General features: G+C 36.6%; 1 protein-coding gene across 1 annotated transcript in view; it reads right to left on the reverse strand.

The window, feature by feature from the left end:
- Positions 1-16,566: 16,566 nt before the first annotated feature.
- LOC127655933 (pleckstrin homology domain-containing family O member 1-like) overlaps positions 16,567-21,942 on the reverse strand; it is a 30,881-nt gene continuing 25,505 nt past the window's right edge. The window contains exon 6 of the mRNA XM_052144022.1: positions 16,567-21,206. Within this exon, the coding sequence (XP_051999982.1) occupies positions 20,511-21,206 (696 nt within the window). The 3' untranslated portion in view covers positions 16,567-20,510. The remainder of the gene's footprint in view (positions 21,207-21,942) is intronic.

Below are 21,942 nucleotides of genomic sequence, written 5' to 3' on the forward strand. Positions count from 1 at the left end.
GTTGCATTTACTAAGAATAGATGATTTAAATCAGTTGTGTTTGCGTACAGACAATTTTGTCTACGTTTCTTTAAATCAGTCCAGTAGAATAGACCAATATTTAAACCTGTCGAACACTAGTTTGTAGCAGTCAATTTTCATACAAATGGGAAGCATTTTATCTGTTAAATTTGACTGATAGTGTTCTGGAGTCAATTGTCTGAAGATAGTCCAGAAGATGACCCTCTTATGAGACCAGAAGAGAGAAAACTGATAGTGGGACAGCATACTGCTGATGCGTAATGAGGATCTTGGGAGCAGAGCTCTGGGACCTGTCTCACAGTATATGAGATGAATGTTATTAATGGCTGTATACTAATTTATGCAGCACATTTGAGTACATTCTTGGTTGTACAAAGAAAAATGTTTTAGTTTTACTGAATAAACTGTGGTCAGTAATCAAAAAAAAAAAATGTGTCTGTGGGCTGCATCCTCTGACACTTTCTGGCTGTCATTAATATTTGCACGTTCTCATAGTGTAGTTGTTGAATTATTGAGGCTTAATGCCATTGTGCCATGTTGTTCATAACAGTTGTCAGTTGAGGGTGCTATTTAACTGCTGTGGTTTGTGACAACCACTTCTGCTCTGTGTCAGTCTCAATAAAGCTCATTTGATATCTTTGGTGTGCAGGGATTTGGAAAGAGGGGGCGTGGCTTATCCAACAGCTCAGCGTGTGGAAATTCCGGTATGGCTAAAATCACTTTCAGCACCTTTAAGTCCCAGAACTAGAACTGGACCATTACACCTCCATTTAGTGCTTATTTAGTTGCTTTTGCTTTTCCTCTTTGTTGTTTTTTTTAAATCACCCTTTATATTGTTCTTTCTCTGACACATTTTACTTTACTTTTTTATGTTAAATATTAAAGACGTTTACACGTATTGCTGGAAATTACAGACTGAAATTAGACATGAGCAATCAGTAAGACAACACTACCACAGTTATTTAGTTTCTGTATTTGAAAATAAGTGTGAACATGAAAATAAGTGTGAAAGTGTAGATTACATTTCTCAGAAAAGTTTCTCAGGAAATGATTATACATCTACAGTACATATTCTTGGATATAGAGTTGAAAATGTGTACAATCTGTGCCCGTTTCAAGTCAGATATAGAAGATACAATTACTTGAAACAACTCAGCCATTTCTTACAAAGATTAGTTTTTTCCAAGGTTGTTTCACTGAAAATCAATATTGACCTTTCATGCAGACCGAAGATGTTATGGCCTGTCCTCTTACATCAACTTCTTAATATCTATAATGGAGGCACGATATGTAATAAACTGTTTACTTGACATGTAGCACAATCTTAAATTATCACAATCTTTCTGCATCTAGACTACGGTGTATTCTATACTATAAACAGCACCTACGACATAGGACTGGTCGATTCAACTCATCTTTGTTTGGTCCACTGTGGACTGTCTTATTCATGTCAGCTGGCAGACTTGAAGTACCAGCAGCCCGGTTAACATTATATAGTGTCTATACACTGGCGAAGAGTCCTAAAAAACAACAAAGTTTTGATAAAGAGTCAGTAAAATTGTTCTGACTTTGATTTCCTATTTGGCCTACATGTTCAGGGTTAAATAGAGTAATCAAACTGTTGCTTGTTCAAGGGATTGTCTGTATAGAACAGTATTGTAAATCTTGTTATTCTTTTTGACCAAAGAAAGCAGAGGCTGGTTAATTACATTTTCATAAATGTGATGCTTGTGGATAACAATAATGTTGTGATTATGCCGCTGTACCTTATTCCCTTGATTATTAGCATCTTGCCCAATGACATTGTTTTCTCCACTGTTTTCATCAAGAATTGCATGCTGATCATAATTTACACTGGCTGTGCCATCTGAAATGGAAACAAGTATGATACATCTCACAATAATAGCTTCTGTTTTTGGATTAATTTACTCACCAGCAGTCCAGAGTAACATGATGACTTACTGTAAAAATAGTATTCAAAAGTAAAATTGTAGTCATAGTCAGGTGTTGATGTCACATAGTCATAATCTTCTTTGTCATTTGAAGAACCTGTGAGGATTAAAAAAACAATCATCTGGGAATATCTATAGAAAGACCATTTGTCTTTGCACTGCCTTGTTTCTTATGAATCAAACAACAATAAGCATTTAAGGGACAATGTACAGTCATTTTAGCCAAATAAACCCAGATAGAGTGATTGGATTGGGTTTATTTTGCAATGATGACCCACTGACTGTCCATTGCTCTGCTTATTACATATAATGCTTACCAAATAAACAAACAAATTAACATTAAATATTGACCAATAAAAATGGTTTGCCTGGGACTATGGTAAATTATAAATTTTGGTGGTCACTAAACAAAAATATTTGACTGCAGAATGCTGTGATTGACCCAGCAGAATAATGAATGCATCGTAGCATTGAAACAGAATTTAGGAATTTTATTCTGCTGTGCCATGAGATGCCATTACAACTTTCTTAATTATAAATATAGCCATTGGCTAAACACAATTCTTTTTGTAGAAATTATCTGTAGGTTCAGCCAAGAATAGAAATGTTATAATTTCTCTACCCAGAGGCTTTTGTTCAAGTGATGCTATTTATAATTTTTCAAAGAATGAAAGGCTCAATGAGATGAGACAGCACAATAGCAGAGTGTGCAGACTTTTTCTTAAGAGACAGAACATGTAGCCAAGCTAGGCACTAGGGATGAGCCATGAAATGAAAGATCTGATTTCCAGGATAACAGTAAATAGGGTTTGTACATTAGGGCATGGGGTCATTCCCAAGGATGAATAAAATGTTTAGCTTGAAAACATTGTAAGTTGCATTGGATTCATTCATATTGTTCTACTTCTCAACACCTCATGTCTGATATGAGATATATGCATATTTTATTCCCAGAAAAATATACCACTACTGATATATTGAGTAATTATTGAATTATTGATGTAAAATGAATGGCCTGACCTTTCCATTTGTATAGATTTCTCTTTAAAAATAAATGAAAAAAAAACTTGCAAGCATGTCATTGCAAGCCCACTGTGTCCAATTCTATCATTCTCTGATTTAGTTCCAATACTGTGATTCAATAAAGTTGATTTCCTTCATATACAGTATTGCAAGTTGAGAATAGCTTTAATGATATCAAACAATCTGTGTAGATTTTCATTTCAAAACCATCACACCACTCTTGAAAGGACGAATACCACCAAGTTGACTTTGAATAGATCAGTGTTTCTTAAACTTCTTTCACTGTGACCTTTTAAAAGATTAAATCTTTTAAAAAACACTTTTCACACACTTTTTTTTTTTAAAGTAATGAGCCTTTTCAACAGTGTCATTACCATCACATCTCATTATTAATTGTATTTCATTTTTATGGTGCTAAAACTTTATTAGGGACAAAATTGTCAAGCATGCTGGAAATAGTTTCCACACAATCAATACTTATTTTTTATTTATTTATTATACTCTTTGTTTAGATTATAATAGCTTTAAAATGCTGTGATTAATATTTCTGTTGTGTCCTGATAATATATATATATATATATATATATATATATATATATATATATATATATATATATATATTATTTTTAATTTTTTGGAGAATGAGAACCAGTCCCAAAAAGAAACCAGATCTTTGCAGGTTATTTAGTTAACTAAAGCAACACAATTCCAGAATATTTTGTCACAACTTGAATTCATTGTGTTCTATACAATTCAATATGTAAAATGTAAACCATTTGAGTAGGGACTACATAAATACTTTTTTTAGCATTGATGAAACTGGGCAGGGAATTTCCATTTCCCAGCATGCTTTGCATGGGACTGAATGGGTTTATTTATTTTTAGTTTTAATGTAGGTAAAATCTACCTCTGTAACATAAAAGTGCTTGAAGTTGCAGAAACAGCGAGGAATGTTTAGTTTCAGTACACTTGACCCTAACGGCAAACCTCACCCACAAGAGAACTCTACCAAAGAGATGCATTAGATCTGTCCCACCAGGAACGAATGAGCCATAGCATTATCACCATTTTGCCAAGCACATTTTCTCTTTTTTGAAACAAGCTTAGACATGATCTGGATGTGTTCTAACCTTGGGTAGATTCAATTTGGAGAGCTTGACTGGTGACAGACAAAAATATTTTTTCTGAACTACCCTTCCTTTAATCCCTGATTTTTGCTTTCTTTTGTCATTAAGCCACAACACCTTAGGCTGTAGACTGCAGTGTAAGATGAAGCCATTGCAGAGATGTTTCTTTATGCTTTATTGGTTGTATCACAGGCCCTCATACACAGAATTCATTTCCATTGCAACACTTGGCCTATGTTTTGCCTTATAAAAGCTTAAATATCACTTTTGTTATGCTTAGGCACAGCTGTGCTGTTGGCATATTGGTTGCAGTATTGTTCAGGTTTTGACCAGAACAGGCTTAAAGCAATCTCAAATTCTTCCCTGGCTTTTATCTGTAGTTATAAAAGATAACCTTCACAATATTGCAGAGAAAATTACCAGGATATGTCATCTATGTGAACAATGCCAGCCATGCCCCCCACCACAGATAAGGTTTGACACTGGCTCACGATCATTTGAGATACCCCCTCTGACAGGCATCAACATGAACAATATTTACACTGAAAACTCCAATTACATCAGAGGCAAGATGCAGAGTTGTATTATTGAACTGCACTTTTTTGTTCAAACACAGAATGAAATGGAACAGATTGACTCAAGTCCTGTAGAAACATGAAAGCATAATTTTTAGGTGTTACTCAACATGACTGACATATAGGACAACCTTGCTCTCTCCCCCTGTTCTTCATGATTATCACTTCACATTTACCTTTGTTCCTAATTTGCTGTGAAGAAAAGTAAGAAAGTCAAGCTAAATAACAAAACTTTAAGAAATGTCTCCTTTTATGCTTATGAGAAAAAAAAATATATTTTCCTGTGGGATAAAAGAAAAGCTTGATTCAATTGGAAAACTAGTTTTTTAGATTTTTCTTACCCCATTGGCATATAGTTTTTTGTTGTATTGAGCATGTTTAGCTATTTTTACCAGAAAATGGAAAACAATCCTCAGTATGAAAACTATATTTTGCAGTGCACTTTTATCCAAAGCAACTTAAAGTGCATTCAATGTATTTTTTTATACGTTTGCATATTACTTGGGAATTAATCCCATGACCCCTTTGTTGCTGGCACCATGCTTTACCAGCTGAGCGACATAAACACTCCTCATTATGAGAATCTTTATGAAATCTGTGCCCTCTTTGAGTTATATGCAGTAATCATATCACACCAAACATCTCATCTACACACTAAACGCAATCCTAATATGCATGCATTTCCCCAGGCAGCCGGGTAAGGGGGTGGTGTTTGTACTTACCCCAGCTCAGGGGCAGCAGCAAAGCCCCAGTCACCCAGAGAGATGGCAACCATGTGAACATATTGGAGGAGAGATGGAGAGAGGACTGGAGGAATGGGTACAAATCCTGGGCGGTGTGTGTCTCAGTATCTATATATAAGCACATGCTGTAGTGAAGGGGTGGGAGGCCAGATTAGGGAGGTCCACAAACATTTACGGGAAAATTATCTGAGTGACAGCACAAGTATTTTATTGGTGTGATATTTCAAGGAAAAAGAATAAACTTTTCATCACCTTTTTGGTTTCTATTCTCTATTTCAATTATCCATGTATTTTCCCCTCATAGGTCTTCTCTTCTATTCTCATTTCTCTTTTTAAAAAATCTAAGCTTAATGTCCAAAGTTTGTCTGTATTACTGTGAAGAATTAATTTATATATTTTTTTATTACTGTGTTAATGTTAAATATCACTTTCATCTTTACGCTCTTCATTGTTCTCTTCAAATCATGAGAGCTTTTGTACTGTGAAGAGATTTTTAAACTATGATGTTCACACACTGACAAATCCAAACATGCTCTAGACATTTATCAGTATTAGTATCTTGACACGTTTGGCTTGATTTAAATGGGCTTTCGTGGACAGACAGTTATTGTCTTAACACAAACGTTAAATTCAGCCAGTCAGAATGAAAGCAAATGATTCTGGATAGATGAGGAGGCTCTTAAAAGATGTCATTTTAGCAAATGTATTTCTTTAAAGGAGTCATGTCAGGGGAATCACATTTTCCTTCATATTATGACATAAGAGGCCATTGTACTATAAATATATACTGTTAGTTTCAGAACTCAAAACTTACTCTTCAATTTAACAAAAGCACTTATTGAAACCAAGCTGCAAAAACACCTTGTTCTCTACTTTTGTGGTTTTCCTACTTCACTTCAGGGGGCATTAATTCATGACTGCCTTGACAGCAATGACATTAACGGCTAATTTTACATCACACGCCTTTGGCCCCGCCCACTGGTGCTCATATGGTAAACCGAGAGAGAGCAGGACAGATAGGCCTAGTATTCCTGCACACCAAAGAGGACTTACACAGGACACATTCTCGTGCCCATCTGGACTATGTTGAATTATGTTTGTACATTAACATGCACTAGACAGATGTCTTTGGCAGTTGTTATGCATCTTACAAGGTTTAAAAAAATGCTGTGTCAAGTTATAACTATAACTTGAGCTTTTGAAAAATAAACGCATCCTGGATGCGATCTTGTGCCCATTTGCACAATTATACATTATTGGTCTATATAATCTTGCACTTGATGGACATCTTTGATCATTTTGCTGCATTTCCGACTATGTGTCTTGCATTTATAAAGAAAGATTTTACCCAAAGATTTTTACTGTCATCATTTACCCACCCTCATGCCATCCCAGATGTGTATGACTTTCTTTCTTTTGCAAAAAACAAACCAATCATTTTTGAGTCACAACTTTGAATTCAGGGTGTGCTGAGTGACTCCAGCTGGGCCTCCTAAGCAAGTTGCAAGTAAGTTGTAAGATGTGCACAAAGATCGTGGGGAATAGCCTAAGCCTCCACACACACTAAGTCTCCGCAGTAACACGCCCAGCAAGCCATGTGATAAGATGTGCAGACTGGCTTTCTCAGAAACGGAGGCAACAGAGCTTTGTCCTCTGCCACCCGGATTGAGGTGAGCAACTGCACCACCATTGGGACCGAGTGAGCATTGGGAATTGTGTATGTCAAATAAAGGAGAAAAAAGGGGATGAAATAAAAAGATATTTGGAAGAATATCTCAGCTATTTAGGTCCTTATAATGCAAGTGAATGGTGACCAAAAATGTTAAGCTCCGAAAAGGACATAAAGGCAGCATAAAAGTAATGCATAAGACTCCAGTGGTTTAATCTATGTCTTCTGAAGTGATCCAATCGGATTTGGGAGAGAACAGACCAAAATGTAACAAAAGTTTCACTAGAAATCTTGACATTTACAATCTCCTTGGTGATCATTATTTCAAGCTTGATTACACTTCCTATCGCCATCTACCTAGTTCTGCCCATGCGTCAAGAACTAGGAAGTGTAATCGAACTTGAAATAATGATTGTGCCTTGAAACAGCATTTCCAAATAAAATTATATTTAAATTGCAATATACTGTATAAATTCTGATCAGGCTAATTCCGATCAGGCTAAGTGTTTCTCTGTTTTGTTTACTAAATATATGTCTGCTGTATTGTGCGAATAGTTTAAATGTGTGAAAGTTTCCATTGTGTCTATTCTTTTTACTTTTCGAGTTACCTTTCATAGCTGCGAGCAGGTGGTGAATCAGTTGGCCAACGTCATCCGGGAAGTTACGGGACAAGTTCTGATAAATATCAAATAAAGAAGTCATCTCTTTTCCCTGCCAGCCATCGCTGCAGAATGCCTATGGCGCAACACAGCCAAACCTATGATTGAAGAACAGAATGCTGACTGAACAGGTTTGATATGGTGTGTCCCAAGTAAGTTAGCCCCCAAGACAGGATGCAGTCATGTATGGAGTTCAAAAACAAATTTCAAACTGCAAATCAAAAGTAAGCATGAAAAATGTTCATAACAACTTTTTGACTTAAGTAAATCACCTGATGTGTAAATAATTGTCTCTGACTTTGCATGTTTTTTAACAAACACCAAGTCTTCTCTTTAGGGAGCATTTCCCCCCAAAGTTTTTCACATATATCTTGTTGTTAGTTAGTCAAGGGAAGTTGGCAAATTACATAATTATCTTGCACATTATGATCTTAGGTTAGATTGTATGGAAAAGTGTAGGCCCACAGGATATGATGCCAATTTCTAGGAGAGAAATTGAGTATTATGTCATTATTTACAATTCAAAAATTTTCATGAAGCTCTTTCCATAAACGGACATGATTAGTGATCATGTCTGTCAAGCTTAAAAAAAAATCTTCACCTCCAGTGAAGTAAACTGCAAAAGCGGAAATCTGTAACTTTTACTATGTCAAAATAATTTCGGAATATTTCCCGGATTATTTAGGGTGGAACTGTCTGTTTGTTTGACCAATGACAGATGGGGGAATAATTTGAGAAGCTTTTTAAAAATTTACCCCGAATGTGATTAATTCCTTATTGTGCCAAAAGCTATACAGTATGTCAAATTAGTGGGACTTCAAAAAAACTCAGTATTCATGAAACAGTAGGTGGGAAAATACCCGAATGACCTACTGCATTGGCCGAAGGTCTGAAGTGTGTAACTAATTGACACTTTACTATCCCATAAGCACTAACCAACCTGTTTTTGAATATTATACAGATGTCTCCCCCTTGATTCTCTATCCCAGAGCTGCTGACAAATACAAAAGTGTTTACTCCACCATACTGTCAAACATATGGTCAAAACTTCATACAGATCGGTAAATTCTCAAGTAGAATATGATAAATATTGTTTACTAACATAAAAGATAAAGCGTGAAAGACCAGAAGAAGAAGCACAGTTTATACATTTTAAACAGTGTCATTTTTGTTGAGTTTTTGCTTGTTTGTGAAATAAGCAGAGTATAAAAATAGCAGATGCGAAACAAAAAAAAATACCCATTCAAGAGCTGAAAGAAGGACAATTCTGTTGTGAATACTGATATCAGTGGCCACTGTACATCCACAATCTGAGTCTTTTGAACCATCTGTACATATACTGTATATCGTTGAACCAAATGTTTCTAGAAAGGCATCTCTGTTATAAATTTCATCATTTAGCTGGAGATCAATTGAGGCCATTGAAAGGTTAAACATGATCAGCTGATATTCGTGTCCCGTAAGTACACTCAAGCCAGCCAGAAATAAGCCAAAGCAAGTCTTCTTGTCTTTTTCTTCATTTGGCAAACCAGACTCAGCCCAGATCTCAGCTGATTTTGATTGACCAGTCTCAAGCCAATGTTCAGCCAAATGAATGTCTGTCTTTGCTTTGTTTCTTTTGGTTGACTGACTGCCAGAACCAAACCAGAAGTTCCAAAAGTAAGCCAGATTAGGCCCACATATTCTTACTATCTGGGAAGTTGTCAGAAGTCGGTTGTTTTTTTTTTTCAAGTGAAAGTTCTATTAGTTGAAAGAAAGTTTTCCCTCGTGACTAAACAGTAATTGTTTAACAAAACCAGAGTCCATTATTTTTGCAATTCCTTTTGGTGACACTAGTGAATGATTCACTTCAATTTTAACTGGAGAACTGCTGTGACCGGTTGAGAATCTCAAGCAAGAAACTTGAGAATCTTATCAGTCTGATTTGTGGAGCATTGATTTTTGAGCTGGTTCTTTTCAGTGAAAAATATTAAGTTCACAATTGAACAATGGACTAAACGACTCATTCATGAAACAGAGTGATCTGGTTCTCTATTTGTCTGTGAAAAATCATGTACTTTCATAGTGCTTTGATAAGTTTTTTTTTTTTTTTTTGTGGTAATCAATATGATGTTGCAAATGCTGTCGATTGAGCTTAACTTGTATTGAACCTGGAATTTTCCTTTAAGCTTGGCATATTTGAAACATGAGCAAAATCCTGAACTTGTGTGCAAATATGACAAACCCTGAAGGTTTTAACAACCTATTACTTACACACAATTTCAGGTCTGTGATGACTGTAAAGGGTGAATCTCTCCACAAGATGGAGCTACATACTATGATTTCTTCCTCTGAGACCCAACTTTAATTTAAAGATGTTTGGTTCTTTGTATTTCATTGATGACGTTTCCTCTGCTTCCCCAGTTGTTTCAACACTTTTAAAGACACCATTTAAAATAAGAACTAATGAAAAATATATCTAATTAGAATGTGATTCAACAATGATGAATATGTTGAAGCCTACTGATTTTGGTCTTTGGTTGAGCATATATATGATGGGCAGGTTTATACTGTTCAGACAAAATCTGAATGTATAGGTTTTCATCAATATTTGCTGTATATCTGTTTTCATGTGTAGTACATATGGCAGTTCAGACATTACCACTTGAAAATGCAGAACAAAACAACTGACCTGAAAACATATTCCATCATTAGGAGTAATTTTCAAATGCCTGAACGTACCATGTTCATCTGTACAAACAATAGTAAGCAAGTATAAATACCATGGGACCACGCAGTCATCATACCGCTCAGGAAGGAGATGTATTCTGTCTCCTAGAGATGAACAGTTTGGAGAGAAAAGTGCAAATCAATCCCAGAACAACAGGAAAGGACATTGTGAAGATGCTGGAGGAAAGAAGTAGACATGTATCTATATCCACAGTAAAACGAGTCCTATATCGGCATAACCTGAAAGGCTGCTCAGCAAGGAAGAAGCCACTGCTCCAAAGCTGCCATAACAATGCCAGACTACAGTTTGCAAGTGCATATAAGGGCAAAGATATTACCTTTTGGAGAAATTTCCTCTGGTCTGATGAAACAAAAACTGAACTGTTTGGCCATAATGATCATCGTTATGTTTGAAGGAAAACATCCCAACCATGAAGCATGTGGTGGCCGCATCATGTCGTGGGAGTGTTTTGCTGTAGGATAGACTGGTGCACTTCACAAAATAGATGGCATCATGAGGAAGGCAAATTATGTGGATATATTGCAGCAAAATTTCAAGACATCAGCCAGGAAGTTAAAGCTTGGTCGCAAATGGGTCTTCCAAATTGACAATGACCCCAAGCATACCTCCAAATTTCTTGTAAAATAGCTTAATGACAACAAAGTCAAGGTATTGGAGTGGCCATCACAAAGCCCTGAACTCAGTCCGAACTCAAACTGTGCAAGCAAGGAGGCTTACAAACCTGACTCTGACCCAAGTTAAACAATTTAAAGGCAATGCTACCAAATACTAACACAGTGTATGCAAACTTTTGACACACTGGGAATGGGATGAAAGAAATAAAAGCTGAAATAAATCATTCTCTCTACTATTATTCTGACATTTCACATTCTTAAAATAAGTAGTGATACTAACTGACCTTAGACAGGGAATGTTTTAAATGATTAAATGTCAGGAATTGTGAAAAACTGAGTTTAAATGTATTTGGCTAAGGTGTATGTAAATTTCTGACTTCAATTGTATATGGTTATTATTCAAATTAATTTCATTGTAATTTTTAATTTATTATCTTGTATTTATTAATTGAATAATTTAAGTGTGCTTCTTTCATTTACACCTTGCGCATTCTTTTTGTTGTTCAATTGTATTGTTTTTAATATATTGGTTACATTTTTGTTCTACTTGTGCAGCTGGGGAAACAAAACCTTAAAAAAAGGTTTTGACTATATATGCTCCCTGTTAAAGGGATAGTTCACCCAAAAATGACAATTCTGTCACCTTTTACTCACCCTTATGTTGTTCCAACCCTGTATGCTACAATTTGTGAAGAATGTTGGTGCTGCTCTTTTTTGTTCTTTCATACCGTGAGAGTGAGTGGGGACTGAGGCGGTCAGTCCTTAATTCTGCCTAACATCTCCTTTTTGTGTTGCATGGAAGAAATAAATATGAGTTAAGAACAACATGAGGGTGAGTAATTGAGGAATGATAGAATTGATAGAATGTAAATTTTTTGGGGTGAACTAACCATTTAAGTACTTATGACACATGACACATTGTGTTGATGCCTCTCTGAAGTCTCTCTGTGAAGCCTTATGCGAGCATATGGACAAGTTCGACAGATGTGAGTTTCAGCCCAACTGGACCCTTCAGATGAATTACTGTTTGTACCACAAGTATCCCTTTCCTAATTGTCTACATGAAAAACCTTTTTGTGAGCTACAAGCATGTTTTTTTACTGTAAGTGCAAGTATGGATACTGAGTGAAAATTTTACTCAATTAAAGTCCAAGTATCTAGCCAAATATATACTTGAGGTAAAGTACAAATTATTGACATTAAATTGTACTTGAGTATTTAAAAAGTACAAAGTAAAAAAAAAATCCTAGCTAGAATGAAATCAAGAGAGGAGACTGTGTGAAAGAGGATGTTGTTAAATTCAAATTTTTTTTTTAGACACCTTTTTACTGTCTCTGACGACTGTCATATTTCTCCCCTAGTGGCATTCGCAACCTGGTCATAAAATCATGTTACAATTACTACATTTTTGCTAAATTATTTTTATGTGGCCTTTTGTACATAACATAGCAATTTCCAGGTGGATTGAACACTAGAGGCATAAAAACAACAATTACGTTTATCCCCTTTCACTCAAATCATGGGTAAAATGGCAGATTATCATCGGCAGATTATCAGAAACACTTACTATACTTTTCGCTCTGTTCCTCACACAATGCTATTTTTTGACATATAAACACTTACTATGGCGCATGACCACATATCTATATATAGATCAGTGTCGCATGACTCATTTTAATGCTTGCATTACACAACCAACTAGATTTACAAGCTTGTTTAAGTGTGATCAATTTGTGTGTTTGCTTAATTTATAGAGTGTAGCTTATTCAATACAAAGGACCAGGGTACGAGTCCTGAAGAGCACGCGAGAAACGACGCATGAGACGAAAGTGTCATAGAAGCACCACAAAATGATGTGGTTGCTTCAGAAATAGTTTTTCATGTCACATTTGCTTTTTATAACATTATCAGTTATGTTTAGATTTAAGGTTTAGGGTAGGGATGTTGGTTTTGTTCATTTAAATGTTGATAATAAATTAACCTTAAAAACTTGATCTGTTCGGGAGAACATTTCACTTTGGAACTGCACTGAGAGTTGAAATGAACCACATAATTTTATTTTGCAAAGACTTTGTGACAGTCACGCAATGTTCGTTGCATGAGAAAAAGCACCAAGCCCCTTGATACATAGAGAAAGATAAAAAAAATACACAGATTTGAAGAAAGTTAGTAATGTTGTTGGTTTTGTGAATTGTTTTCTGAGGTTTGCAACCAAACCTTGCTGGTGAACAGATGGATAAATTCAGTCAATAAAATTAATAGTTAATATTTACTCAGATCCTTTTATTTTTATGATCATCATTATTGCTGGTTTTATAGTTATTGTTATAATTAATATTTGCCTAACAACAAAAATAATAATTCAGCAAATAGGGAGTAGAAATTCAAAGATATGGTTTAAATATGTAAGCAAGTGTATATATAAATGACATGTAAACATTTAGTTAGAAAGCCTTTTGTTTTTATATACAGTATATATTTGCAACATGAATGATCAATTATGACTTCATAACTGTCCAATCTGTAGAAGTAGCAGACGTTTAGAATAAAGTTTAGAGCAAAAGACGTCAGTTTTTCTCAGTTTTTGGCATATATATATTTTGAATATGAATATATTTCAACGTATCCGAAGCTCAAATCAGATCCGTAATTCCCCTCTGCAGATGTTCGGAACTCCCCATAGCTGCCATGACACTCACATTTGAAATGACTGACCTCTGATCTATCTGTCATCTGTCATGTGTTGGATGCTGTAAAAGGGTGGCTTCAGTCCATTAAGACAAAAGAAAATGATCTGCAAAAATGTAGTGAGTACTTTTCAAGTTTAAATAAAATTGCCATTGTAAATGTAATTAAGTTAACATACAAGTATTCCATTTAAATTGCATTCGAGTAAAGTACTAATACCCAAAAATAATACTTAAGTATTTTTACTCAATTACTTTACACCACAGTAAAATTGTGTGGTTGAGTATGTTTTTATGCAGGTACCTTTTCCAAGTAACATGCAAGGTTTGAAACTAGAGTTTTTTAACATTAAACTTTATTCTTTAAACCTCTCACAGTTGCACAAAGCTCTGACATCAGAACCAGAATGGCAAAACCAGTTGACATGGAGAATCTGTCTTTATAGTAGTTTGGGTACAACCAACAGTATAGTGACAAACTTAGGCAATGAGTGATTAGGAAGCCTTTGCGTTTAGGTTTTGTGTGAAGAATGCATTGAAACCTCTTGACACACTCCTAACTAGGTGAAACGTTTCCATACTGCCATGGCAACACAACCTACTTGGTTCACAGCAGTGGCTTCTGCTGTCACCTGTCTACCGGTCTGCTTATGTTTCAGGCCACATGTGGTTTTGCACACGCAGCACTTGCTGGGTTTCTATGAGTGCTTTCAGCTCCTTTACTATTGTGTTTATCCACCAACTGTGTTTGTCTTGTTGCTTTCCTTTTTCAATGACACTAAATAAACTACATAAGAAATTTTGACTTTATTGAATACAATAAAATCCATAGTTCCGGTCCTGGAAGCCGATTGGTCAACAACATTTCAGCTGAGCTAAAATACAGTTCAGTAACAGATATGGCATGGAACACCTGTGTACATTGCTACCATGTCTATCACTGGGCAGCACCCATTAAGACCAACTATTAATCAAAGTTTACATGTCAGGACTATTTCTAGTGGATGGCACTTATTTGACAATGTTTTAAAAGAATAATAACTTTTTTTTTTTTTTAAAGCAATTAGGCATTCTTGTAACTTTTAAATAATAATATTTCAAACTAGTATTTATATAATTTCTTGGTTCATAAAGTCAGACAATTCTTGGAAATAAGAACAATCCATCTAAAGGGAATTGTCTAGAGATTTAAACGTGCATGTTGAAGGAATTTATCACATGCGTGTAGTAATAAACAAATATATCTGATATTTGGCAATTTTTTTATTATTATTATCGGCATTTGTCAAAAACTGTGCCCATTTACTGTTTAACAGTAGTCTTAATTTCCCATCACTTCTGATCCTTTATCCCCTTCCTATATCTACTGATAACATTGCCAATTGATAATGCTCAGCTTGTTTTTAAATGTTTTTTTGAGTAAATGTTGCGTAAAATAAGCTTTTATTTGCACAGTGTTTCTGTCCCATTTGCCTTCATTGTACTTTGTAGTATTGTAGGCTATTACTATATACATTGGGTAGATTAGATGGGAAGCAAACAATCATTTCTCGTAGTCTTGTAGTGTTAAATGCAGGAGAAATGGGAAGGAATAAAGACCTGAGCGACTTTGACCAGGGCTATAAGTACTCAACACTATTGACCAGGAGCACCCCACAAACCCAGTCATCTGGCCATAACATCTCTGAAACAGCAAGGCTTGTGGGGTGCTCCCAGTCAGCAATGTTGAGTACATACTGACAGTGGTCCAAGGAAGGACAAACCACAAACCAGCAACAGGGTGTTGGGGGCCCAAGGCTCATCGATGTGTGAGGGCAATGAAGGCTATCCCATCTGGTCTGAACCGACAGAAGATCTACTGTGGCACAAGTCACAGACAATTGTAATGATGGTTACGGGAGTAACAGTGCATCGCACACTGTTGTGTATGGGGCTACATAGCCACAGACTGGTCAGAGTGCCCATAATGACCCCTGCCCATTGTTGAAAGTGCTTACAATGGGCACGCGAGTGTTGGAACTGGACCTCGGAGCAATGGAAGAAGGTTGCCTGCTCCGATAAGTCCCGTTTTCGTTTACATCACGTGGACAGCCGTTGACGTGTACCGTTTACCTGGGGCACTAGGTTGCACTGTGGGAAGATGACAAGCCGGTGGAGGGAGTGTGATGCTCTGGGCAATGTTCTGCTGGGAAAACCTGGATTCGGCCATTCATGTGGACGTCAATTTGACACGTGCCACCAATATTAACATCGTTGCAGACCAGGTACACCCCTCCATGTAATGTAATACCCTGATGGCAGTTGCCTCTTTCAGTAGGATAATGCCCTTTTCAACACTGCACACATTGTTCCGGAATGACTTGAGGAACATGATGAAGAGTTGCCCTGGCCTCCAATTTGATTGAGCATCTGTTGGATGTGCTTGGCCAACAAGTCCGATCCAAGGCGGCTCCACCTTGCAACTTACAGGACTTGAAGGATCTGCTGCTTCTGTCTTAGTGCCAGATACCACAGGACAACTTCAGGGGTCTTGTAGAATCCATGCCTCGGTGGGTCGGTGCTGTTTTGGCAGCATGCGGAGGATCAACAGCATATTAGGCAGGCATAATTGTGTGTGTGTGTGTATATATATATATATATATATATATATAAATACCACCCTGTTGAAAAACTCATATGGTTCTAAAGTACCACTACTTTTAACTAGTTCCAGAACTGTCACTATTGCAGTTAGGATATTAACACTCAGGATTCAGGAACATACTGTAAAATTTTATTTACTTTAATTGCACAAGTGGTTGTGTCTCAAGTACATCAGAGATGAGTCAGCCCAGAGTTTACAAACACCCACTTTCATATCTTTACTCAGGGCCCTGCTCTCCTCGCTGCAATCTGACCTTTATTTACAATTAGTTTTAGAAATCTGAAAAAATAAACAACAGTTTGTACATTTACAATTGTCCATTTAATTGTGATTATCTAAACCAGAAATAACAATTAAGAGTATCGTAGTTTACAGCAGCCAGAACTAACTTTCCATCTGAGTGATTGTGTGTTTATGGAAAATGACATTATGAGGATAATGACCAAAAAACATTCTTTTTTTAAATGAAAACAAGGTTTTTCTGCTTTTATGTGCATTGTTCTGAAAAATAAAACAACCTTGAATTGGCCTGGCCATTGAATTGTTATGTAAAGTAGGTAAAATCAATTGTTTTGATGTTTTGATCAACTGATGGTTTCTTTTAGATAGCATAAGTCTGCTTTATTTCAGTGGCAGTATATTGACACGCACAGCCACCAATAAAAATACATCACTATGCAAAACTACTAGTCTGACCACAATTATACAGCAGAGCAAACAATCAAATAAGAGATTTTCTCTTCATTCACACTCACATATTATCAAGGTCTGCAGAAGTTCAGAAAAATAGCAACAACAGGTGAACAATTTTATGGCATACATAAATAGTTCAAAAAAGCATGAAGGAATCATCCGCCCTAAGCAGTCATATGATTTCTGATGTCATCAGAAACTAGAGTAAACGTGTCATAAATGACTAATATATGACTATCAAAGTACATGAGTAATTTGGCTCGGTTTCTGCATTATTGGACCTATACTGTAGGTCAAGGGATCGGAGAGATTGCTGTCAGGATTGGTTTTGATGTAATCTAATATGACCCGTGCTGATCACAACCAGGGTAGATGATGAAAGCCACTACCTGACAGATGGTCAGGTAATTAGATTCACCTTCCGCTGGCACTGCCAAAAATATAAAATCATAACACAGCCAGCTGACCAGACAAACCAATTAAGCCTGAAAAGAGCACACGGCATTGCTCTTTTAGAGTGTATGAGAACAGAAAACCTTTGGCATCTGTGTGGCGATAATATGAAAGAATGGAACTTAAGAGATAGTTCACCCAAAAATGTAAATGATGTCATATGTTACTCGCCCTGATATTGTTCTAGACCTATTTGGAACAACATGAGTGTAAGTAGCAATGGAATTTTAATTGCCAAGTGAACTAGCCCTTTAAATGTTAAGAGTGTAATTTCTGTGCCTCTAGTGGCACCACTGTGGGAAAAAAAATCATTATCATATAATGTTCTTTAAAAAAAGCTAAAGACTGCCTCAGGATTTGTGCTTTGTTACTACCTTTTGAAGCGAAAAAAGAAATATACAGACTTTTCATGAATTCAGAAGTGAGGAATGTCTGGTTGAGTTAAGTTGAGGTTGTTTCCAGGGAAGTGGTTTCTAAATCAAACATTTTAAAAGCAAAAACTCTCCTCTTAAGTCCCCCACCAAAAAAAAAGAAGAAGAAAAAATAAAAGCACTTTACAATAAAATGTACAAAAAAATATAACACTGTTTATAATCAAGTCTTCATGACAGAACAGGCTGACCTGTACCCATAGAATTGTGCAAACACATTATTAAGCTACTAACTGTAAAACAAGGTGTGGTATACTGGCAAGACATACCCTTTGGTCGTTTAACTCAATACCATATTACACACTGCCAGTACGTCCTGATCCCTGTGGATTATTTCAAGCTTATATAAGGGTGAATCTCCAAAAAATCAAAATAAAAATGTGTCCTGGTCATATTTCACCCCAAAATCACAATCAAAACATAAGAAATTATATTTTGCATAAAGAACATGGGTAACACTTTACAATAATATTCCATTCATTAATGCATTAGGTATCAACAAACAATGAACAATATACATGTACTTTTGACAGCGTTTATTAAACTTAGTGTTAGTTCATAAAAATGCAATTGTTCATTGTTAGTTCATGTAAGCTCAAAGTGCATTAACCAATGTTAACAAATGGAATCTTATTGTAAAGTGTTAACAGAAAATGAAGCCTCTTTTAGGACCACTGAGATGTTTTTCTTTGTGACATTCTTGTCAATTATAACCCCCACCCCCCACCCCAATTATCATTACCATATTGTGTAAGGAGAGGATGTTTTTTTATTCTTATAAGATTCTCATTACTGCAATATATGCAAAATATGACTGGAATTCAATGATCATAAAGGCAGTACAACTATCATGACAAACAAACATTTTACAACTGAAATAATGTCTCTTTTTTGTTTTGCATTACAGTTTACGGTAATAAAAAAGGCTTAATTTTTCTCTAAGTCAAGAAAATGAATCAAAATACCATTCCTTATTTCTTTCGATTTTGATGTGAAATGTGACCCGGACATGTTCTTGACAAATTTTGTGAGATTCACCCATGCAATCTTGCATAGATCCTGAAAGACAAAAAACCTGCAAAGCAAAATAAAAGTCCTGCTTAAACTTCTCTGCCAACATTTCACGAGGTCCAGGCAACTTGTAGGTGAAATATTTGAAGTTTAAAATCACAAGCTTAATCTTTTAGAGTCTTAAATGCAGTTTGCATGTGCCCTTTAGGAAGTACACTAAGGCAGCTTTTCATTTAGAAAGATTCCGGCATTTTAGGAAATACCACTTAGGTGTAAAGATTTCCCTACCTACAGTAGATTGTCTGTTTTGCCCCTTAAGTTTGTAAAAGATAGCTTGCCAGTGGCCCTCTCGTTTTACAGCATTCTCCATAGTGCAAATGTGTAATTATCAATATTATTATTATTATTAATGGTTTCCTTGCAACTAGATGCTTCTAGCCACTTAACTGCATGGAGTATCATCTTTAATGGCAGCTGTGTCTCCCACCAATTTTCGCAGCAACACTGGCACCAGACATCATCTGTATTCATGTTCATACAAGTACACATGGCTTTTTTCAGAGTTAGAGCCTATCTGATGGAAGCAAAGTACTGTCAGACAGCACACACCCACAGTCAGCAAGTTTTAGTCATTCTAACAACATGTCCTCGCCGATCGCCTTTGGCTGCAGCCTGATTGCATCTGATGGACTTGGTTGTTTTAAGCATGGTTTGGACAGCAGAGCAAGTGTGCTGGGAAATTATTATTACATAAGAAATAACCCACAGAGTAAAATACACTTGGGTTTCGTAGACTACTTTGAAAACTCCTCCAGTGTTTTATGAGACAAGACAACATTCACATTGTGATAGGCTAGGGATGACAGTATCAGGATCACAATTGTCTGGTGTTTCTCACTCTGTTTTACCCTGAAGCAGGGGCGGGGCCAGAAAAGTGGCATGGGTTTAGCTAAAAATTAGCTTTGCCACCCCACCTTCCACCCCAAATCGGACCAAGGAGATGGTGCGCAATGGCTTAACCCATCCGTGCCATGCATGGTCCATAACATGCCCCCCCCCCCCAAATTATCAGGCACACTTACTGGATGCCACACCTTACTCAGCTCTTGCCACCCCTTTGCCACCTCTGGCAAAAAATCCTGGACAGCTCTGTGACTTCACACTGTTGCTGTCCCTGTTACCATCACTGTGAAAACTGATCCCGCAGCTTGTGTTATTTCTACTCAACTGAAGCTGATATAAGGGAGTGGAAGAAACTAGATTTGCTCTTTAAAAATTAATACAAACATACATACTGTACATACATGTATAGCTCATGTAATTCATTACTGTTGAATCCAGCAGTATTCAAGCCATAACCAGGGAGAGCAATTTATAAAAAGACCCTCTAAGAAGCTTTGATTCATTGCAGTTGACGAAAAACATGGAGGACTTTAAAGTCATTCTGTGTGCATTCCTATTTAGATAGTCTATATCTTCACTTCATGCTTTTCAGATGGTTATCTTGTTGTGGGCTCTTTAATTTTCCATTCTGTGATGGACTGACTTTGGTGGAGGAGGCGGAGTCAAGCTGCTTGTACAGACCTCTGAGTTCCTTAACTTCTTCCAGCACGTCACGTGCTTGACCCCATGTGGATGCCGCCTCCTCCAGCAGCCTCTCCGCCTCCTTCCGCTGCCCCTCTGAACTGGAGCTCTTCCCAGTCGGCGATGGCTTCCCCTTGCCCTGCACCCGCACTTCCGTCAGCAGCTCTTGAGTTCTCTCTAACTTCTGGGTTATCAGTTCCTGCAGTTGGCTGATGGGCTGTACGGGGGCAGAGGTCGAACAGTGAGGGATGGCCCTCGTCTCAGAGTGCGCTAGTATCTCGTCCATGGATGCGCAGCGGTTCTTTTCGGATGTGGATACTTTTTTGCGGAGCTGTGGCGTCCAGGACTGGCTCTCAGACCAGTTTGAGGTGCTTTCGCTCTTGCGGGGCAGACTTAAGGATTTTCCTGGGGTCTCATTACAGGTTGAGAGGTTTGAAGTGTCTTTGTTTGAGTGCTGAGAATCTGGAGTCTTTTGAGTTGAATCATTGTCGATGTTGTCATCACAAGAGTAATGTCCTTCTGGTGTGTGGACATCTTCTTCCTGAATGAGGTCAAGTGTAAGCATGCCATCGGAGTTTGTGGTTGAAGCCTAAAAATAGTAAAGATATTTTTTGACACAACATAAACACAGTTCCACATATTAAATATAAGAATTAAACTTTATGTGGAAAGTGCTTATATTTGAATAAACACCAAATGGAAAAATCTTAAATTACATTTAATGGAATAGAGAACAACAGTGCCTGCCCACTTTTTCAGCCGCCTGGGTTCTGGAAGTATTTTTCCCCATTACATTTTTCCATAGGCTTTTTAAAACTAGCTCTGAGATAAATTAAAACATAAAAGTATCTGAAACTCTTACAAAAAGACAAAGGTAAAATTACTTACTGTCAAGAGGGAAACTCTACAATCCTATGAAGCATATGCAAATGGCATAATGTAATTAAAAACGGTGGAAATAATATTGATTTTTGGTTGTTGATTATAAGTATAGAAACAATATATTAAAAGTTTACTGCAACACATTCTGATATGTAAAAATAGATAAGTAGTTTAAGGGTAAAGGGTGACCGACTCGCGTCATTCAAAGTGTGCCATGGAAGTTGGACTGATTGGCTTCATCATAAGCATATACCAGTGATGATCAATCTCAGAGCTCTTGATAGGTCTGTCTTTAAAAGTTCACAAGTTATCATTATTAATAAATTGGTCAATGGAAGAAATTGGGGGATTTTTACTGAACCACACTGTTGTGCTCTATAGTGCACTCAAAAATGATAATTCACTAAATTTTCTTTCCTTTTTGTTATTCCAAACTTTTCTTT

The sequence above is a fragment of the Xyrauchen texanus genome, chromosome 15 (genome assembly GCF_025860055.1).
Source record: "Xyrauchen texanus isolate HMW12.3.18 chromosome 15, RBS_HiC_50CHRs, whole genome shotgun sequence".
Lineage (NCBI taxonomy): Eukaryota > Metazoa > Chordata > Actinopteri > Cypriniformes > Catostomidae > Xyrauchen > Xyrauchen texanus.